This window comes from Gambusia affinis, linkage group LG16 (assembly GCF_019740435.1).
Source record: "Gambusia affinis linkage group LG16, SWU_Gaff_1.0, whole genome shotgun sequence".
NCBI classification, from domain to species: Eukaryota; Metazoa; Chordata; class Actinopteri; order Cyprinodontiformes; family Poeciliidae; genus Gambusia; species Gambusia affinis.
This window is the reverse complement of record NC_057883.1, coordinates 11075357-11094647: the sequence shown is the minus strand read 5'-3', so window position 1 is coordinate 11094647 and position 19291 is coordinate 11075357. Positions and strand designations below refer to the sequence as shown.

General features: G+C 38.8%; 1 protein-coding gene across 3 annotated transcripts in view; it reads left to right on the top strand.

Annotated features, from left to right (window-relative positions):
• The window catches only part of dph6 (diphthamine biosynthesis 6), an 81003-nt gene that overhangs the window by 13081 nt on the left and 48631 nt on the right, over positions 1-19291 (top strand). Inside the window, exons 2-4 of one of the 3 annotated variants that reach the window (XM_044143409.1) lie at positions 2258-2337; positions 2485-2576; positions 4591-4775. In XM_044143409.1, coding sequence (XP_043999344.1) covers positions 2258-2337; positions 2485-2576; positions 4591-4775 — 357 coding nt within the window. Of the gene's footprint in view, positions 1-2060; positions 2227-2257; positions 2338-2483; positions 2577-3007; positions 3206-4590; positions 4776-19291 lie in introns of those variants that run through there. The other 2 variants (XM_044143410.1, XM_044143411.1) reach the window with 2 other exon arrangements.

Here is a 19291-nt window from a genome sequence, read left to right as displayed (position 1 = left end):
TTGAAAATGTTTTTCCCCCTTGTTTGCACCATGTGTTTGCAAAAACAACGTCAAACTACAGAATTTTCTATCGTCCTCGTCCTGATTGGACCAGTGATGACATATGAAGCTGCATGCTGCCATTCAACAGCTGATTGTCTTCATGGATTCACTGATAATTGTTGAATATTTTTGGGAAAACCTGGTCTGATAAAAAGAGACCAGGTCCAAAGCAGAATTTGTCTGCTTTGGACCTGACAAATTCCTCTTTTAAGGAATTTGTCTGAATTTATCAGTCCTCCAATGCACTAACAACCCAGAGTCATAGGACACTTCTCAGTAACTTACGGTAGTTACTCACCATTACCCCACTGAGACAGTGTCTTGCCCATAGCTAAAGTCAAATGGATTAAAGATAATGCTTAAACAAACAAATCATGAAAATCCAAAAGAAAAATATGATACTGGCAGAATGGAAAAATAAAACACAATTATTAGTTAATGATAACCCGATTTCTGATAACCCGATTACAGTATATGTCAAGTATGACATTGGTGAATATTATTTCCTGTCATGAACGGAATTGTACATTTTTTTGTGTTACAGTTTTTTAAATTTTATTTTATTTTTGGAAATTTTTTGTGCAGAATCAGATGGCATACATCGCTTTTTGCAGAAACTATCCTAATTTGCATTTCTGATAATTTAACCAAAACTTTTATTGGTTTATTCCTCCACAACAAAGCTGAAACTGGTGATTGACATGCAAAAACCTCCTAAATGTAGAACAAATATGAAAATTGTGAAGAAATATTGTACTGCATATGGGATGCCTATGGTGGTGGCATTATGGTTGAATCAAATGCTAAGGGAGCCCTATTGAATAATTCAAAAAATCTGAGAAAAAGATGTTTACATTTTCAGTTTTTGATTTCTGATAATCCGATTGATCCAGATTTGTTTCATTTCACAGTAACATGGCTGCAGTAAGAGGATTATATTAGCATATATGAGTAAATTCCTTCTAATTATTAAAATGTTCATATTTATTGAACAATAGGGTGAAGTGGAGGAGTAGCAACCACTTTTCATCCAAATTTAATATTAGACCCAGACCTATAAATAGCTACAATTCTTTTAAACAACTAACCGTTATTTTTCCTCATCAAAATTGAACTAAAACGACTTGCGTTTGTTATTTTGTATCAACCAACAGGTCCTTACACTAATTTTTTAACTCAGATATTTTTAGCTGATTTAGTGTTAAATATTGATCAAATTAATATGGTGGGGAATTTATTTCATTGATGTTGGCACACATAAATTATTATCACACATGGAAAGTGATAACCTACATGTATACTTTAATACCATTTTAGACTCAATTGGCTTTACTCAAAAAGTCCACAAACCAGTCTACTCCTGTTGTGATACTTCAAACTTTGTGCTGACAAATGGCATTGAATATGAAGCAATTACAGTACCTCCCCATAAGGAAGGTACTTATGGGGAGGTATATATTTCTGAAATATATTTAAGAATATATTTCTGAATATATTCAGAAATATATTCAATTTCTGAATATATTGCAGACCCTTCCACATTTCTAGGTACGGTGAAGGATCAAATATCAGAATTGTTCAAATAACAGCCTCTTTGTCAGACTCAGGTGTTGAAACAGAGACACACCTAAAAGTTGCAGGACACCAAAGTTTGTAGAGTATATTATGTAGTATTCCAGTATGTTCAAAGGCAAGATATTTTGATGAAGTATGTGTAATAATTGTAGGTTAAAAATTACAAGTTCATCAGTGATCTAGAATAACCAATTTGCATAATTTTACAGGTTCTATTATTTCATTTCATGATATTATAGTCCTTTTTTATGCTTGTGATGCTTCTTTCATTTTTTTTATACAACAGATGTTTCTTTGTCTGATATTACTATGTCTACATTAGCCTTATACAACCCCAAAACCTTTGGTGATCTGCAATAAGTTAAAATAACCCCCCTTTTTTTCTCAAACGTTAAAAAGAAACAAGTTTTTATTCAGGCACATTGAAGGCCGTCTAATATTTCCAACGGGGTCCTCGTTAACCCGGAAGCTTCCTCTCACATGGTTTTGTGTACATTTTGCCGGTTGCTAAGAGCGCTTATCACACTATCACAGTAGTTTCTGCTCCCTTTTTATATCAACAGACTAAAAGACGGGTTATAAGAAGATGAAAGTGGTTGCGTTAATCAGGTAATAACAGCTCTCTGTTTTTCGTTTGCAGAACTTCAAAACGAGCATCTTAAGGAGGCTGCCTTCATTCAAACTTGGACTGTTTGCAACACACACCACTTACAATAATTTGCAAGTTGTCATAAATGTCTATAGAAAAGTATAAATTAATTCAAGCGTGATAGCTGCATTTGCAACTCAGTCCTTATAATAATAGATTCACTCTTACTGCTGTAACTCTGCCTTTACCTTTTTGCCTGTTTGTGATGCTGTGTGCAGTGGAGGCAAAGACAGCTGCTACAACATGATGCAGTGTGTTGCTGCTGGACACAAGATTGTGGCTCTGGCCAACTTGCGCCCCGCTCACAAAGGTGAGGAAAATGTTCCGACGTAGCTTAATTGGATCCACTGTGGTCCTCATAGGCTACATATTGTGTTTGGGACAGCCAGTATGCTTGTCGACATACATTTGTATATGTCACAGAAGTACTACAGTTTGCCCTTCTCTGTAATTAATAAGTTGTGTTAATTTTGCTGTTTAAAAAAAAAAATTAGTTGCATTGTTTTATGAAATTTCCATTATTTATAATTCTCTTTCTCTTTCAAATATAAATATCATATGATAAGTAAAATCATCATTTCTATCCAAAAATAAGAAAATAAAAATAATTTCAATACAACTTTAGAGGTTTTTGTTTACTGTACTTAGAGATTTGGTTCAATTTACAGAGATAACAGCAACAATGCTCTTTTCCTTTTTTATGCACAGTACTAACTCCATCCACTGTTTCTCTATACCCAGATAAAAGCTAAAAGGATGGATGGTCATTAAAGACTGACAGGCGGGGTACACCTTTGCATATTGTCAGAACATTGCAGGGCAACACAGAGACACACTGAACCAACAAACATGCATTCCCACCCTCCCCCGGTAATAACTGCATGTTTTTGGGACTATGGGAGGAAGCCAGAACACCCAGAAAGTAACTTCACACACAAGGTGAACATGGCAACAATGTAATTATTATAAAATGGGATACACACCCTGGGCATTTATGCTTACAACCATTGACCATCATCTGCTTTGTTCGTCACCCAATTCACTAGGAAGATTTCACTAGGTACCGTACATACAAATATAAATATGCCAATCAAAACCAGCAGATGCTTTAATTTACATCAAGTTTTTTTTCAATCAAATCATAGTTGTTCTGTCTCCAGCCTCATACAAACCACGTGCCAAATGATCAGAGAAATTGTGAAAAATGTTTTATGAAATAGGGTTTTATGTAAGTTTGACTTTTTGAGCTTTAAATCATGTTATAATGTTATTCCCTCATCAATCATACCTGGACTATCGCTTTTATTCTGTCATGGAAGGTTAATCCTCCTGTGGTCTTAGTGAGACGGCCAGACCGGCAATTTCCACAAAAATCTACTGTAAAATTGTACACAGGGTCAGTGTGACCCCACCATACCCGTGGCAGCCACTTGACTAAACATGACTAAACCTTTGCTCCCAAAAAGGTTTCACCTATTTCCACAAAGGCCCTCCTCAGAGCTTCATTCACCAACTGTGCTGTTGCCTTACTGAGTACCCCTCTCCTGTTTCTCCTCTACTCAGCTCCACCGGACTAGCAGCAGCAGCAGCAGCAATTAGTTGGAGTTTCTTAAAGAGACAGAGGTCCAATTTCAGGGCACCAAATTATGTGCCAAATTCTTTTACATTTTATGTTTGATATATATGTATTTTTATATTATCTGAAGATAGCATAGTTTCTTGATTGTGCTAAAAAATGGCACTGTGCCTGAAAAATACATTGTACTCCTTAGAAGTCAAGTCTCATATTTGTAAGAATAACATGTGACTGCATCAGGATGGAATCATGTCTAAGAATAGGGATTCAAAAGTAATTACTCACCAAATATATTATAATTATCTTTAAATTATTTCTTTTTATATTATGGTTTTCTGTAATAATGTCCACAGTAAGCCATGTTAAAGTGGTATATTGCTAATTTACAGTGACTTAGCAACATACAATGATACTTAACTAAATTGGTAATTTTACAGTGAGTTGCTCCATTGTTTATTTCACATTTTGATGCACTTCTGCTAGCATCCCTTTTTATTTACAAATTCATCCTTTACACATCAGATATTGGGGTGACTGAGGTAGGAGTTTGTTCTTCAAACTATGTCCGTTGTTATGGAGCTACAATCCATTAGCTTGCCATCATCAGCATGTGAATGGGAATGACTGATATCATTGTAAAGCATCTTTGAGTGTCCTGAAAATGTGCCATATAAGTCTGATGTCATTTCATTCCATATATGCACTGCCATCAGATTTTGAACCCAAAACACTTTTCCTTATGCTATAGATGAATTGGACAGCTACATGTACCAGACGGTGGGTCATCAGGCAATAGAGCTGTACGCTGATGCAATGGAGTTGCCTCTTTATAGATGTACCATACAAGGTTCTAGCCTGGACACGAGCAGAAATTACAGTCAGACAGAAGGGGATGAGGTGGAAGACCTGTATCAGCTGCTGTACCTCGTTAAGGTAGGTTTTATCTCAAGAAGAATTTATGGAATTTTCTTTTCGTTTGTTTGTTTTGGGGTTTTTTTCCTACCTCATCATCTGACAGTAAACTACTGCACAAAGAATTGAAACTACTAAATGAAAAAGGTTAAGAAATATTTTGTGTTGTACAATGGCAGTAAAAAAAAAGAATGGTGTTGCATGGTAACTGCAGCCCAATCCGTTTTAAATCATTGGAACAGGAAACCAGGCATAGCCACCTGAAACCTGCAGCCTATACTGGAATCTGAAAATGTTGATGAAGGTATCAATTAATAAACTCGTGTATTTCCTTTAGAACCCCTTTTCATAGAGACTGGTGTCTGTAAGGCCTTGGAGGAGGCTATTGTGGGACATCATTCTGCTCTTCCCACTATGAATGATGGAGCTGGATAGGTCCTTGATTTTTTTGCAAAAGTACAAAACCGCTGTAATGACATGGCTGCAGCATGTTAAGACTCTGAGTGCTGTGTGGAAGAGTCCTCAAACCCAAACTTGATAGTGCTACAGCTGATTTCAACAGCTGATGTACACGCCACTGCTAATTAAATGGTTTCCTTGAGTCTTGGTGCTTCTGGACTTTCAGCCATAGAGAGACACACACACCTCCAAATTGTGCATGTAAGCTGGTTGAGTGAAGAGTCCCTTTCAGAAACAAAAATAGATTGCAGTATTTTGGAGTATTTTGTGCAGTATTAGAATATATTACAATATATGTCAAGTATGACATTGGTGAATATTATTTCCTTTTGTGAACGGAGTTGTAAATTTTTTGTGTTGCAGTTTTTTAAATTTTATTTTATTTTTGCAACTCTTTTGCGCAGAATCAGATGGCATACATCGCTTTTTGCAGAAACTATCCTAATCTGCATGGCTGATAATTTAACCAAAACTTTTATTGGTTTATTCCTCCACAACAAAGCTGAAACTGGAGATTGACATGCAAAAACCTCCTAAATGTAGGACAAATATGAAAATTGTAAAGAAATATTATAGTGCATATGGGATGCCTACGGTGGTGGCATTAAGATTGAATCAAATGCTAAGGGAGCCCTATTGAATAATTCAAAATATCTGAGAAAAAGAAGTTTACATTTTCAGCAAATATTCATACTTAGTTTAGTGAAACTGAACTGCGAAGCAGGATTTGTGGCTTACAAAGTAACTTCTGTCTCAGCTTTGGGTTTGTTCAGTTTTATGAACTACATTCACTTCTTATCTGGGTCTGTAGCCCAGGCCCCGCAGGTCTTGACCCTGACATGTCTGATCTAGGATGTGTGGGATGGTCTGCTTCCAGATGTCTCTTCAAGTTGCTGTGTTTTGCCAGGTATTGTTGCTCCACATGCTTTGCAAAATGCCTTTTTTAAGATTTGAAACGATTCCATATGTTCACCCTTTTCCTTCTTCTCTTGGTGACGCTTACTTCCTGCTGCTCAAGGAGATTGAGTCTCGTGCTATTTTTCAAACTCTGTCCATCCAGTTTTATGCTTTTCTCATTTTATTTGTTCACCAAAAGGTCAAATTACTTTGGCATGTAGACATTTTCACTATACTTATCATAATTCCAAATGAGCCTTTTATTTACTTTTAGTCTTTTTTTTTGCTAAGAAAAGGTGGTGTTTAAATGTGGTGGATGTGATGGAGTCTAACCATCTGTTTCCTCATACTGCCTTAAGGAGCTGCTACTTATATTGTAGCATCAGCTGAGCTGCTGCACTCTTCATAACACCTGTTATCATCTGCATCTAATTTGCTCAGAAGAGTAAAAAGTCATGTTTGTGCTTTTAGTCTGTCTCATTTAGTATGCCATAACTTCACTTGTAAGTGTGGTAAGTTGTCTCTTCGCCTCACTCCGGAACAATAGTATGCATGCTGCATCAGCTGATCAAAGTTTTATGTGCAAAGTTGGAGAAAGGTGCCCTTCAACAACGGCTTCACAGGAAAAGTTAAATTTTTTTTTATCTCAGTTGACAGAAGATCAGATGCAAAAATTAATCACTGAATGAATATTTCATCAAATAGCCCGTTTGCTAGGACGCTGAGAAAATATTCATTTGATGGCAAATTATGTATGAGGACCTCGGTGGTCTGGTGTGGTGCAGGGGTGGCTGACTGACAGCTTTGAGATAAGTGCATGTGTGGTTAACTCAGCGCTGCCTATCTGACCGCCTGCAGCCATGAGGAAGCTACCTGGACAGAAACTTCAACCGCGGCAAAAGCTCTTCCTGCTGTCAGCGCAAACAGCGTGCGGGGATTGATCCTGTGCAGGGTAACGCATTATTCCCGCCGCACCCCTACACAACCTCCTATTTTAGCCAGATACATCAAAATTTAAACGCCTCTTATGGGATTGTGGAGTTTGTTTTTCAGATGAGAGCTGGCTCGATGTGCTGGAAATAAGACAGATAGTGTTTTCTCATGGTCCTTTCTAAAGAGCTGATGTGGAGACATGTTTATCTGGAACGCAGGGCTGCTCTGGGGTTTCCGCATGTTCACACATTCAGACCTAGTGGCAAGGGCTAGTCAGACTGCCCAGGGGCATTTCAAACCTTTGGCCCGCCTTTTTTTTTTTTTTTTTTTCTCTTTTATCATTTTCTAAATAAATCGCACAGCTTTACACACACTTTTAAATCAAAAACCTCTTGATGTAGCCTTCGTGCTGTGATTATATCCAACTTCACACAGCCTGTTTTCTGTTTTTATGCCGTCTTGAAATCATTTACATTTAAATATTTCTGTTGCATATGAGCCAATGCCATCCTCGCCTGTGGCCCTTTCTCTAATTGCAAAAGCCTGCTAATTTCCTATTTCCAGGGCTCTTTTGGCCTGACCTCTTCAGTCTGACTGGCCATAGATCAGGGCAGCTGAACTCCCATGGGGCCCTCGTAGGCCTGCAGAAACTCCAGTCATGTCCCCATTTACCCTTCTCACCGTCATCAACAATCTTTCACCATAAACAACAGGCTTCCTCTTTTGCTTACTGAGTGATGGCAACCATAAGAGTACAACTTGATGGCTCAGATTTCAGTTTCAGCCGCCGCTCTCTGAGGCTGTTTCCTAGTTGGATCTTGTGCTCTGCATACATATATTTCGGTCAGTTGTATTTATATTGTCAACTTTCCTACAAAATTCAACTTTAACAAATTATTTACATGTCTTAGGGTCATTTTTAGTGTTTTAAGGTTCACTGTTTTTCCTTTAGAAACAAAATGAAAAAAGGATTTTTGGGTTTGCGAAAATTTTAGATATTGCTGAGAGAATAGATTTTGATAAAACTAATAGTAAAAACATTTTTTGCTATAAAATTAATGCAATAAACAATATAAAAAATAAAATGATAACTTAAGAGCAATCAATAACTTTTTATTATGATTCATAAAACACCTTTGATACAGAGAAATGAGATAAAGTGCTGCGCAGAGGGACATAAAAATAGGAAAATGCCACATTAAACAAACAGTAACAAATAATAAATGCATTGAAGAAACACTAGCAATAAATATCAAATAGAAATAAATGGAGCGAATAAATAATACAAGTTTTAAAGTTACTCCTTAGAAGTTTGAATTAATTTCAAGTTACAAGCTTATATCTGGCAAAGAACACTTGCATGTAGATGAAAGATTTTTTTTTCTTCCCAGATCCAAAGTTGATGACTTTTAAAAGCGGATATTCCTCCCCCCTCCTCCTTCTCTGTTTGTGAGACTGGCAACGCAAACTTGTAGCATTAGCCAACAGTGCCATCTATTGATCATTCCCATTCTCTGCCCAAGAAAAGTTGTCTGAGAATGTTTTAAGCCATTCAGAAAATTCAAAGGAAGAGATCATATTCTTCAGAACCTTTGTTGATAGAGGGGGAAAAAACCCTCCAATTATATTAGAAAAAAATGAGCTATCCTTTCCTTGGCAGTGGCAATATTGGCAGAATGACAATGTGGCTCTTTAGTTGGCCTCTTTGCTCTCATCACTGGCTGTGCATGGCAGCGCTTCTTTGAAGTGTGTAACCTGATCGACATGCAAGCCACGCCGTACCCTGTCCCATCCTGCTAGGTGCTGATCTTTGAACTCTTCCTTTGAGGAGCTGAAATAACAGTTTGGGTGAAGAAGTTTTTGACGTTTTTTTCTTTTTTTTCTTTTCTTCTTCTTCTTTTTTTTTTTTTTGCTTGAGGCTGCATTTTCACTGAATAAATTGCATCTTGGTGTCATCTGGGAAATAAATCTAAGACACTTGAATGCAGAAAGATATTTTTGTTGTGGTATAGGGTTTAAATACTCATATTTGCTTTCAAATGAAAGTGCTGTCACCACAAAGGCGCATGAGTTACAAAATGTTATTTTGCAAGTTCTGTGCCCATACTTGACTGTGAGGTTGGTCTGCTCCGCTTTGTGTGATCCGCTCTGATGTGTGATACAGATCAACAGTGTCAGTCACCCCTGGCTGTAACGCCAGTCTCCCCACTGCCCAAAGCTTGCAAAACCCCTCATATTAGTCATATCGCATCCCTCAAATCTTATATCCTTCTCTCTGTGTTCTGTGACCTGACACAGTGGCTCTTTGTGCCCCGTGACCCCTGTTGTGCGTCCGTGTGTGTGTGTGTTCCATGCACGCTTGTCTGTTCAAGGTCATTTCTAATCGGGGCCCTTGTTACATGATAACAGGTCTATCTCTGTTCCCATTGCACACCTTTCCACAAGCTTGGCCTCTTTCAGCACTCCAGGTTAGACAGAGGTGTTCTCACTCCTCTCAGTTATCCATGCACTCTGTTTCTCTTCCCTAGATCCAACTCCAAACATCGGAGATGCCATGGATTAGTAGCTATTAGCTACATTTCTTTTTAGAGACGTAAACAATGTTTTTAGAAGGACGTCAACATGTACAGCACATTACAAAAGTATTTAGGTTTTTTTTTTGTTGAAACCTTGTTTGCTGCAACTACAGCTGCAAGTCAGTTAATCTTGCTTTGCATAACAAGGGAATAACATTTTTGTCCGTTCTTTGCAAAATAGCTCAGACTAAGTCAGTTTAGGCTATATGTTAATTTAGGGTCCAGCTGGAAGATGAACCTCTTCCCCAGTCTGAAGTCTTTTGCAGCCTTTAACATGTTTTCTTCCAGAATTGTCCCATCTTCAGCTCTGTTAAAGAAATGCATCCCCACAGCAATATGCTGCCATCAATATGTTTTAAATTTGATGGGGAGTCTTAGTTTTTCACCATGCACAGTTGAATTTAGATCTAATCTTACCAGAGAATCTTCCCCCTCATTAGGCTTGAGACAAACTGCCAACATAAATTCACACAGCTTCATATCAACAATGACTTTTTCTTAACCCTCTTTCATAGATTTCCAGAGTTCCAAACTACTTGGCATACTAAAATACTCTTCCACCAGAACCATTAATCTTTGCTGCTCCACTAGACTTATCAAAGGTATTTCAGATGCTTCTATTATTATTAATATTCTCCTTGTCTGACATGTCGGTTTAGGTAGGGTCCTGTATCTTGGTAAATTTTCAGCAGCACCACTCTTCAAATGATGTTCACTCTTAACCCTTCTTTAAAATGCTCTTCAACTTTCTCCCCAACTTTTCTGCTGTGTCTTTTTACCTTCATTTTTCACTGATGTTCTTGACAAACCTCTGAGGCCTTCATTAAATAGTTAGATCTGTGCTCAGCCTTAATTATGCATAATCTGCACCTTCTGAAGATAATTAATTGCAGTGGATTTTATTTAAATTTTTTATATTAGAGGTTGTTGAATTGATATCCAGTCCACACGTTTCAGACTACAGTGGGTGAAAATGTTTGGTATACATCATTTCACCCTAAAGTTTGCGGTTGCAACATGACAAAATGTGACAAAGTTTGAGGGGTATGAATACTTTTTTAAGACACTGTGAGATGTAGAAAATGAAAATAACTCTATCGCATCGACTCTGCAACCTTTGAGCTGATGAATAAAGACAAAGACATTTAAGCTCATTAGAGTGATGAGGAACAATAGATGATATCTATGCACATGTTCTATTCCGCCAGCTCTAATTAGCCGGGCTGTAACGTCTCTGTCAAAGCGAGACCCCGCTTACAGAAAGACGGAAATGTTACTTTCAAATCTAATTTTTTTTTATCCTTTAATGTTTAACTCCTCAGAAATACAAGTTTTAAAATAGTTTGTTCTGTTTCATTGGGTGATCTTTTTTTCTGTCCAGAGGTGGAGGGGTGAGATGAGTTGGAAAAAATCTTGAAGAGGCAGACTGAGACCTTTGGCCTTTGTAGATTAAAAAATTCCCTCTCTCTCATGTGGGTTAAAACACCTTGTGTTTAGTGGGATAATCCTTCTCTTGAACTCACACACACTCTTTCCTCCTCTTCTCCATGTTTCCCCTGACCTTTATTAAATACACACTCCACCTCCCCCCACTGACGGTATGTTATTGACATCTGCACACAGGAGTGGGGCCCTTGGAGATTGTCAAGGCAGCCCATCCACAAGTCCAAAGAATTATCTTCCTTTAGCCTTCCCTCTTTCTTTCTATCTTTCCTCAACTTTTTCTTCCTTGTATTGTTGTCGCACTTTCATCCGGACTCTTCAGAAGCCGAGACACGTGCGTCCTGATTGAGGTGCCTCCTGCTGTGAAGAGAGAAGGCAGAAGAACCAAAGGTAGTGCAGAATAATGGAGAACAGTGGTGAAGGGAGGTGGAGCCGTCTTTGGTTGAACCAGGAGCCAAGCAGTATTGATTAGGCAGCCGAGGTGTTGTGAGACAAGATGTTGAGGTGCGGTGTGAACCATAAAAGGTGGAGGGAGGGGTAGGTCTGAATCAAACACCCGACTCTTCTCTGATTACCAGCATGGTGCCGCATTAGACGTACATCGGGGCCTCAACAGGAAAATGGATTTCTTTAAAAAGCTGGTTAATACATAAATCATGACCTCTAGGGTCACCGTGAGGATTTAGAAGATCTGATCGATAATAAAGCTAATGCAGGCTTATTGTAGGTGGTTTGTGGTGCAAAGAGACATCTAAATGGTGATATTGGAAGTCGCTCAGAAGCAGTTTTGGGCCAACAGGCAATCATTTGCGCAAAGATTTTATTGTTAGAGATGCAGCTTAAAATCCTGAAAAAGTTTGAGTGTTTTAGTTTGTAAAGTGAAACAGGGCTAGAGTTATCACAGGGAATCTGTCATACATTATTGCAAGCATTTATTTCAGTTCATTTTGATTATTATGACTTCAAACTAATGAAAAATCACATATGTTCACAGAATATTTAAATATTGTTTCAGATTACTGAAAAACATCATTTTAAATGCAGAATTGTCGGCACACTGAAAATGATGTTAATGTATTGTAAAATATATTCACTCTATAGTCGGTTGGGTCTCTTTTTGTATAAATTACTGAATCAGTGCATTGTGGCATGGAGACGATCTGCCTATGGTTGCTTTTATTGTAGACTTCAGTTCGTTTACGTTGTTGGGTTTTTTTGTCTTCTTATAATCTAGACAATACTCCATAGATGTTCTGTGGACTTAATGTCAGTCCAGTTTACTGGCCCATCTAGTAAAATGACCATGGTCATTCAAGCAGGAATTGGTACTTTTGGCAGTTTCTGTAAGGGTTTTGCATTCATAATCTTCTTAAAGCTATAGCCATAACTGTTGATTTTCTACCACAGTTATTCCTGCCATTACATTTCTTACTAATATTGTCTTTTATTTGATCAGTTTCAAGCTGTCTAATTAAACCACATAAAACAGCCCTCCTCATACTGAATTTCAGAAATAAATCAACTTTTTTTTTGGCATTCATTCAGGTAAGTTTAATAATGTATTACAGTTTTCTCTCATGAAGGTTCCTTCAAGCAGCTGGGTCTCCAGTACCGCCTCTCTGTGATAGTCCTTGTTATCTTTTCCTCATCTCTAAAATTCTTGTATTTGGGTTGGTCGACAGGCTTGTTTTGCACTTGAGGAAGGATAGCATTAGCGGTGAGATAATGGCGCTGTGTATTGTTCGCTTGGCCATGTGGAAATGGTGGGACAGGATCTATTAGATGCAGGCCCATTTCCCACCAGCTGACGCTACCGGTTAGCCGCAAACATTAGATAAAGAGCCGAGCCTCCCAGAGCCTTTGTAATTTGTTTGTGTTTTTCTGCTTAATGTACTTTGCTCAATCTTGTTTAGCGATGATGGAAGCTGATAGTCTTATCTTGCCTTGCCAAGGGCATGAGCCACCACAAACTGCTAGGTTTGAACATTGTCCCATTGAGGAACAGAGTGTTTTTTTATCTTTGTTTTCTAGTGCTATTTTGATGTTAAAGACATCATGAAGCTTGTTTGCACTGAAATTTTTGGGATTGAATTGACCCTGGAAGAAAATTACTGTGATCAAAATGCTATTCTCAAATTTTCCTTTTCTCACTCTCTAGGAATTTAATCTCTAAATCTTTTAAACTTATGAGGTACGCACAGCTAGCTTAATGCTATCTGCCTCACACCATCCAATAAGTGAAGTCTATCAACTCCCTGTCAATAATCTTCTCACATTTTAGAGGGCTTTTGTTCTGTGAACCACTCTCCCCTCACAAAATATTTGTTGGAGGCTTCGTCATCTCCCACAGTTAAAGACCATCTATAGGAAAAAATACAGTCTGAAGCTTGAAGAGTAAGTTAAACCAATATCAATGCTGTATTTTTTTCTCTCTCTCTCTGGGGATCAGAGGAGGGGTCTTTGAGATCTTTGAAGGATGCAGGACAGGAGAGTTACAACGCTAAAAGCCGAGAATATAAGCTCAATGGGAAAAAAAGAAAAATTTTTACAATTTGGAGGTTGTGTGTGTAAATGGACATGAGCACATGTACGCCTGTACACCCTGCGGACCAGGCGTTTGCTTTGGGCCATAAAAAACAACTGACATAGTTTGCCTCTCTGTGGCGCTGGATTTTGCTCTTTGATTCTGTCCCTTTCACTTTCTGAAAGCAACTTCCTGTATTGAATGCTTTTTTCCTCCCTTCAGCCAAACGGGAATGTTGATATACAACAGCTCTGGGATCATAACTTTGTTTTTGTCTCCCAGAGAAAGCTCTTGCTGCAATGTTTACGACTTTGCAGCAAGAGCTGCAAAAATTATGAATTGATTAAAAGCAAACCTTTAGTGACAGTTTGATTGAAACCTGGGAAGATGTAAGTTTCTTTGCTAAAGCTGCATAGATTCATCCATCCATATCTGTCTTCTGCTTCTCTCTATGTAGCTTTCACTGTGTTGATAAAGAAAGCCTCCTTGTCCTTGGCCTGCTGAAACAAAGACATAGCGCTTGCTTTTGCCAAATACTCGTTCCTCCCTGCCTGACAACTGTCTGAGCGTGTGTTTACGTAGCCGTGTATATGTTAAGAGAAAATCCACCTAACGTTAATCTCTCTACATTTCCAACCCCAGCAGTGATGCGTGGAAAATGTATTCGTCAAAAACAGAATTGTTTTGGTCAAAAACAATTCTGTCATTGTTAAAAGATACTTAGCAGGACAATGTATTTGAAATTGAAATTTGTATTCTGTCATTTGAAATGAATGTGGTAGTAAACTGTTATTCATATATATGACATATGATAACGAAGATGAACAAAATTTGGAGGTATCAAAATAAGGCTGATTCCTTCAAATGGAGGCTGAAAGTACCTTTGTGCTTTGCTTGGTGATGTTAGATAAAGTCTCAGTGAATTACTCCTTGTCTTAACATGCCCAAATGCAAACTCAATAGAACAGAATGCCGCCATTGCACCTCCATGAATAAATTCAATATTTTTCCTTCTTTGTCAGCGCACACTTGCTTGTCACTCCTCACATTCCTGGTTGATGAGCATAGCTCATTCATCGGCCTGAAGAGTCAACGTGTCATGTCATATCCTCTGTTGGCTGGTCACACCTGCATCGCAGCCTAAGCGGAGGATTATGCTCTTCTGTGGTCTGCTTCTTCCCTCCACGTCTTCATGCTACATCATCTTTGGAAGTTTATGTGCAGCTGGCTTTGTGGGAACTTTGTTTTTATTGTTTCAGCAGTGTGCACGGTCGGGACCTGACACATGTTGAGTCATCTAGCCAGTCTGTCTGCAAGCGCAAAGGAAGAGCCCATCATTCAGCAGCTACTTCAAAACACACAGCAACACTAGAGTACCTTAGGGAATGTGTTTTTGAAAAGCTTTTTGAACAAGATTTAGCCTAATATGTGTTTTAAATAGACACTTGCTAAGCCTCTATGTCCTTTTACTCTTTTGTTGTAACTGAAACCCTCAGTAGATGCTCTTGTATCCGAATGGAAATGGTTAAACTTTAAATGTTAACCGCTGCAACATAATTATAAACACTACCAAATATTTCTTGTAAATGGTTTTCCATATGCTGTAACCTGCCTCTTTCTGAACCCAGGTTGTCACTTTGGATCATACAGAAAGGTAAAGAGAATCAAACAGCTGTGTTCTTCTTTGCTCAGACTCAGCTTCCTGTCATTTTAGTATGTCTAAGCTGTCAGGGCACCTTATCACGCCCCAGGACTTTGTCAGTATTCCATTAAACGAGATCGCTTGACCCCAACAGGCCCCAACTCTGCACCGCATCCACTTTAGATGCAACAGCAACCCCCATCCCAATATTCCCACAGTGGGGGCAAGCACAGGAGGACAATCCCATTAGATTAAAACGGGTCCAGAGTGCATCTAATGCAGACAACATTAAAACTGTGTCACATACAGTCACTTACATGATGGATGCAGGGAAGGTGGGGCAGAGAGGAGGCCGGATGGAGTAGAATGTTGAAGACAAGGGGGTGTAGGATTTAAAGCTATGGGGTCAGACATGCTGATAATATGACATTGTGATTGCAGCTTTGGAGAGCAGTAGACAGGACTTCTATGCCCTTGTGCAAACTGTCATTCAATGCACTTTAATTAAATTCCTCCACCTTCTTCAGTTTTCCACCAAACTGATATTACAGATAGAACACTACATACAACACACAACACTTATGTAAAGCATTATGGCGTACATGTTCAGCAATTTGCAATTTAAAAAGAGGATTTATAATCAGGACATTCTGGAAAGGTTTGGAGTTATATTTAGGTATTTTCCACTATTGGAAACAGCATTAAAAAATGTTTAGATTCCCTGATTTTAAACCCTATATCATTGTTTACAGATCTGTCCTTGCTTCTGTAGGTTCTATGTTTAAAGCCTGCTACCTGTGGAACTTTCTGCCATGAATTCAAAGTCATCTTTTCTGTTTTGAGAAATAAGCTATTCTTATACGCGTTTTATTTCAAAATGTCATTTTCTAGAAGAAATTTTTGACATGAAAAATGCATAGGAACACAGGGTGATAATTTGTTACTTTGCATTTGTAATTGGTACAATCTGGCAGCTCTGGGCTCAGACTGAATCTGGCATGTTGGAAACCCACCATTCTACAAATTAGAGCTTTGTATTGTTAGGGTGTATAATTAGAAGCTCATTGTGACAGCCATTGAGAGAGCATTAATGAGGGTTCTGATGTATTCCATAAGAATATGAATATTGAATTTTTAATATTTTATGGCTTTCTAATTGCCTTGGTTGCTGTTAATGGCTTTGGCTGTTAAACATTTCCCTGACTGAATATCTACCCAAGTGAGGAGAGAATTGCAGCTTCCTTCAGTTCAATTTTTGTATGTATCTTTAGTGCAGATAGATTTCGTGACTGAAGGCATGTCTGTGACTGTGAATACATTTGAACCAGTCTTTTATTCCCTTCCAAAGATAAATGTACATATAATTACAAAATTCATCACACGCTACCTGATATAGAGTTTAATGGCCGTATCGTTTCTTTGTGGAGCATGTCTGCTGGCCTTAATCTTTTCCACAGCTGACATCTTAATAACTCAGGCCTCTCCATCTATTTCCACAGGAGACATCAGGATGTGGGGGAAGGATTAGTTTAATGAATTTGACAATTAGTAACAGAAGTTAATGACTGCATGGGGCTAAGTATCCTGATGGACATAGCTAGAGGGACTCAGGGCCTCCATTGCTGTGGGCCATAGATCCTCATTAATAGCTTCTCTGCCTGCTGGAGAAGACATGGGAAGTCAGGTCATGCCTTTGTTTAGCCTGCCTTTGATGGAGCTTCTACGGGTTTGGACTGTTGCATAACACCATGCCAGAATAGGCCTGGGCAGGAGGCCCCGATGGCTGAACAAGGTTAGGGTCATTTCATGTCAAAAATAACAAATTAAGAACAAAGTACAGAGCCTTTCAAAAGTTTTCATACCCCATCATATTTTATCACACTCCAATCACAAATGTTTTTTTGTTTTTTCTTATGCAGTAGACCAACAAAATTTTATCAATGTGTTAGCATGGCCCAATCAAAGTTCATAACTAAATCCGATTGAACGTGTTGTTCACAGACTATGTCTAGATTGACCATACTTGAACTATTTTGCACTTCACAATTATGCACTAGCTTGTGATGCTTTATCACATGAAATCACAGTAACTACAAGGAAGTTTGTGGTTTGAATGTGGCAAAAGAAATTTACAAATTGGGTACTGACCCTCCTGAAAACCTTTGTGCTGATTATTAATGTTACTTAGCTTTCACCTCTAACAGTCAAAATATTGTTTTGTCAGAGAAGCTCTGGAAAAGATTCCATTTCATTCTGTTTTACTGAGCTACCTTGTTTTTATAATATCTTTACTTTTAACTATAAATTTCAGCTTTTCTAAAAATTACAAATTTGTTTTCATAGTAGTATGAATACCCAAAAACATCAATCATTTCTAATCTATGGCTTATTCAAAATAATTCACCCTGAGTCTTGGACTAGATTTTGAAAAATAATCTCCAGAGCAGCGCTATCCCTCCTCATTCCAGCCTGTCTCCTGGCAATTCTGTAATGGCGACAAAAACACAGCCTCATCCAAAAATAATCATTTCCCAAAGCCACTGCCAAATGCTCCAGTAGCAAAAGTCTCCACTGCAAACAGAAAGGGATGTGTGAGAAATTCATCTCATGTTATAATTAGTGGCGAGTAGGCTGTAAGGCTGTGCGATGGGATGTAATGAGAGCCAGGGAAAAAAAGAGGTGCCATTTAATTAGACGAGGCAGAGTTGAACCTTTGAGGTCCAAGTACCCACAACCGCCTGCCTCCTGAGAGAGGGTAGATAGAGGGAGACAGACAGACTAAAATACACAAAGAAGCTCTTATTTGTTGTTGCTCTGGCGCTCTGATGCTCTTGTCAGGTCCTGCCAAGTTTAAAGCCGAGGGACTAAATTGGTGTTGATGTTGCACGCTCTTTTACAAACTCTCTCCTTTGTGAATCTTCTCAGCTTTCTGTCTGTCCTCCCTAATTCCACTCTGTGGCTCCTAATTTGCCTCTTTAGAGAGTGACAGTTGCATTTAGGCAAAAGGTTATCATTGTATTAGAGTGGTGTTTTCCTCGAGGCTTACCTAGAATTACATGACACTGCCTGCAGCCACCTTTCCCTCTATGCTGGCCTGAAATGTTATCAGTCTGACTTAATTACTGTCACCAGGCAATGGGATTGACTCTAATGTATGTTTTGGTCCTGGACTCTCTGGAGAGATTTTAGAACTTGAGGAAAATCACTTCTTAAGATATCTCTGTGTTTGACTGTATGTCTACAGTTTAATACCTCACATTCTCTGCTGCACAGTTAGCACAGTGCACATGCACGGAGCTCATCCTTTATCTGATTAACCAGTGTGCCTATGTGGAGCTGTGCGTGCGTGTTTGCTTGTGTGTCTGAGCTCAGCATCAAGCCCCAGGCAGGGCATGGATTTCATTTAGGAAAGTATCAAAGGTTTACACCGTGTTCGCTTTAATCAGCATGTTTATCAGGCAGAGAAAAATTGCAGGAAGGGACCACAGGGAGAGGGAGGGGCAGTGGAGGGTGAGGGGGGGGTTATCTTAAGGACCAGTAGCCAGGGAAATTGATAATGGCTACAAGGTAATTTACTGGAGACTTGGGCATCCCTCCACTGCTCCTACCCTTGCCTCTTATTCTAATTACAGCCCATGTAATGTTCTAATGAATCTGCAGGTGTGTGTGGGTAGAGGGGGGTGGTGGAGGCATAGAGGCATTTATGAGGATGTATAACCATCAGCATGTGGTTCTTGCTCGTGATCGTGTGTGTATATGTGCGTGTTTGAGTGTGTCACTCTAGATCAAGCCTGTTTTCCTGTAAGAAGATTGAATGCATCTCAAGGCTGCGCCAGCATCTCTCAAGTGCATTGTTGTCCCACAGTTTTTGAAGTATGAATATGATATGAAGAGCAATTAGATACGCCTTTAGCAATATTAAAGATACATGCCACTCACAGATGGAAAGTTGCGCTGGTGCTTCAAGTCATCAGTGTGGCTCCATCTTATGGCTGGATGTGCAGAGGGTAGAAAATCTGGACAAGATGTCGATACAGTTGTTTCTCAGTAAATTAGAATGTTA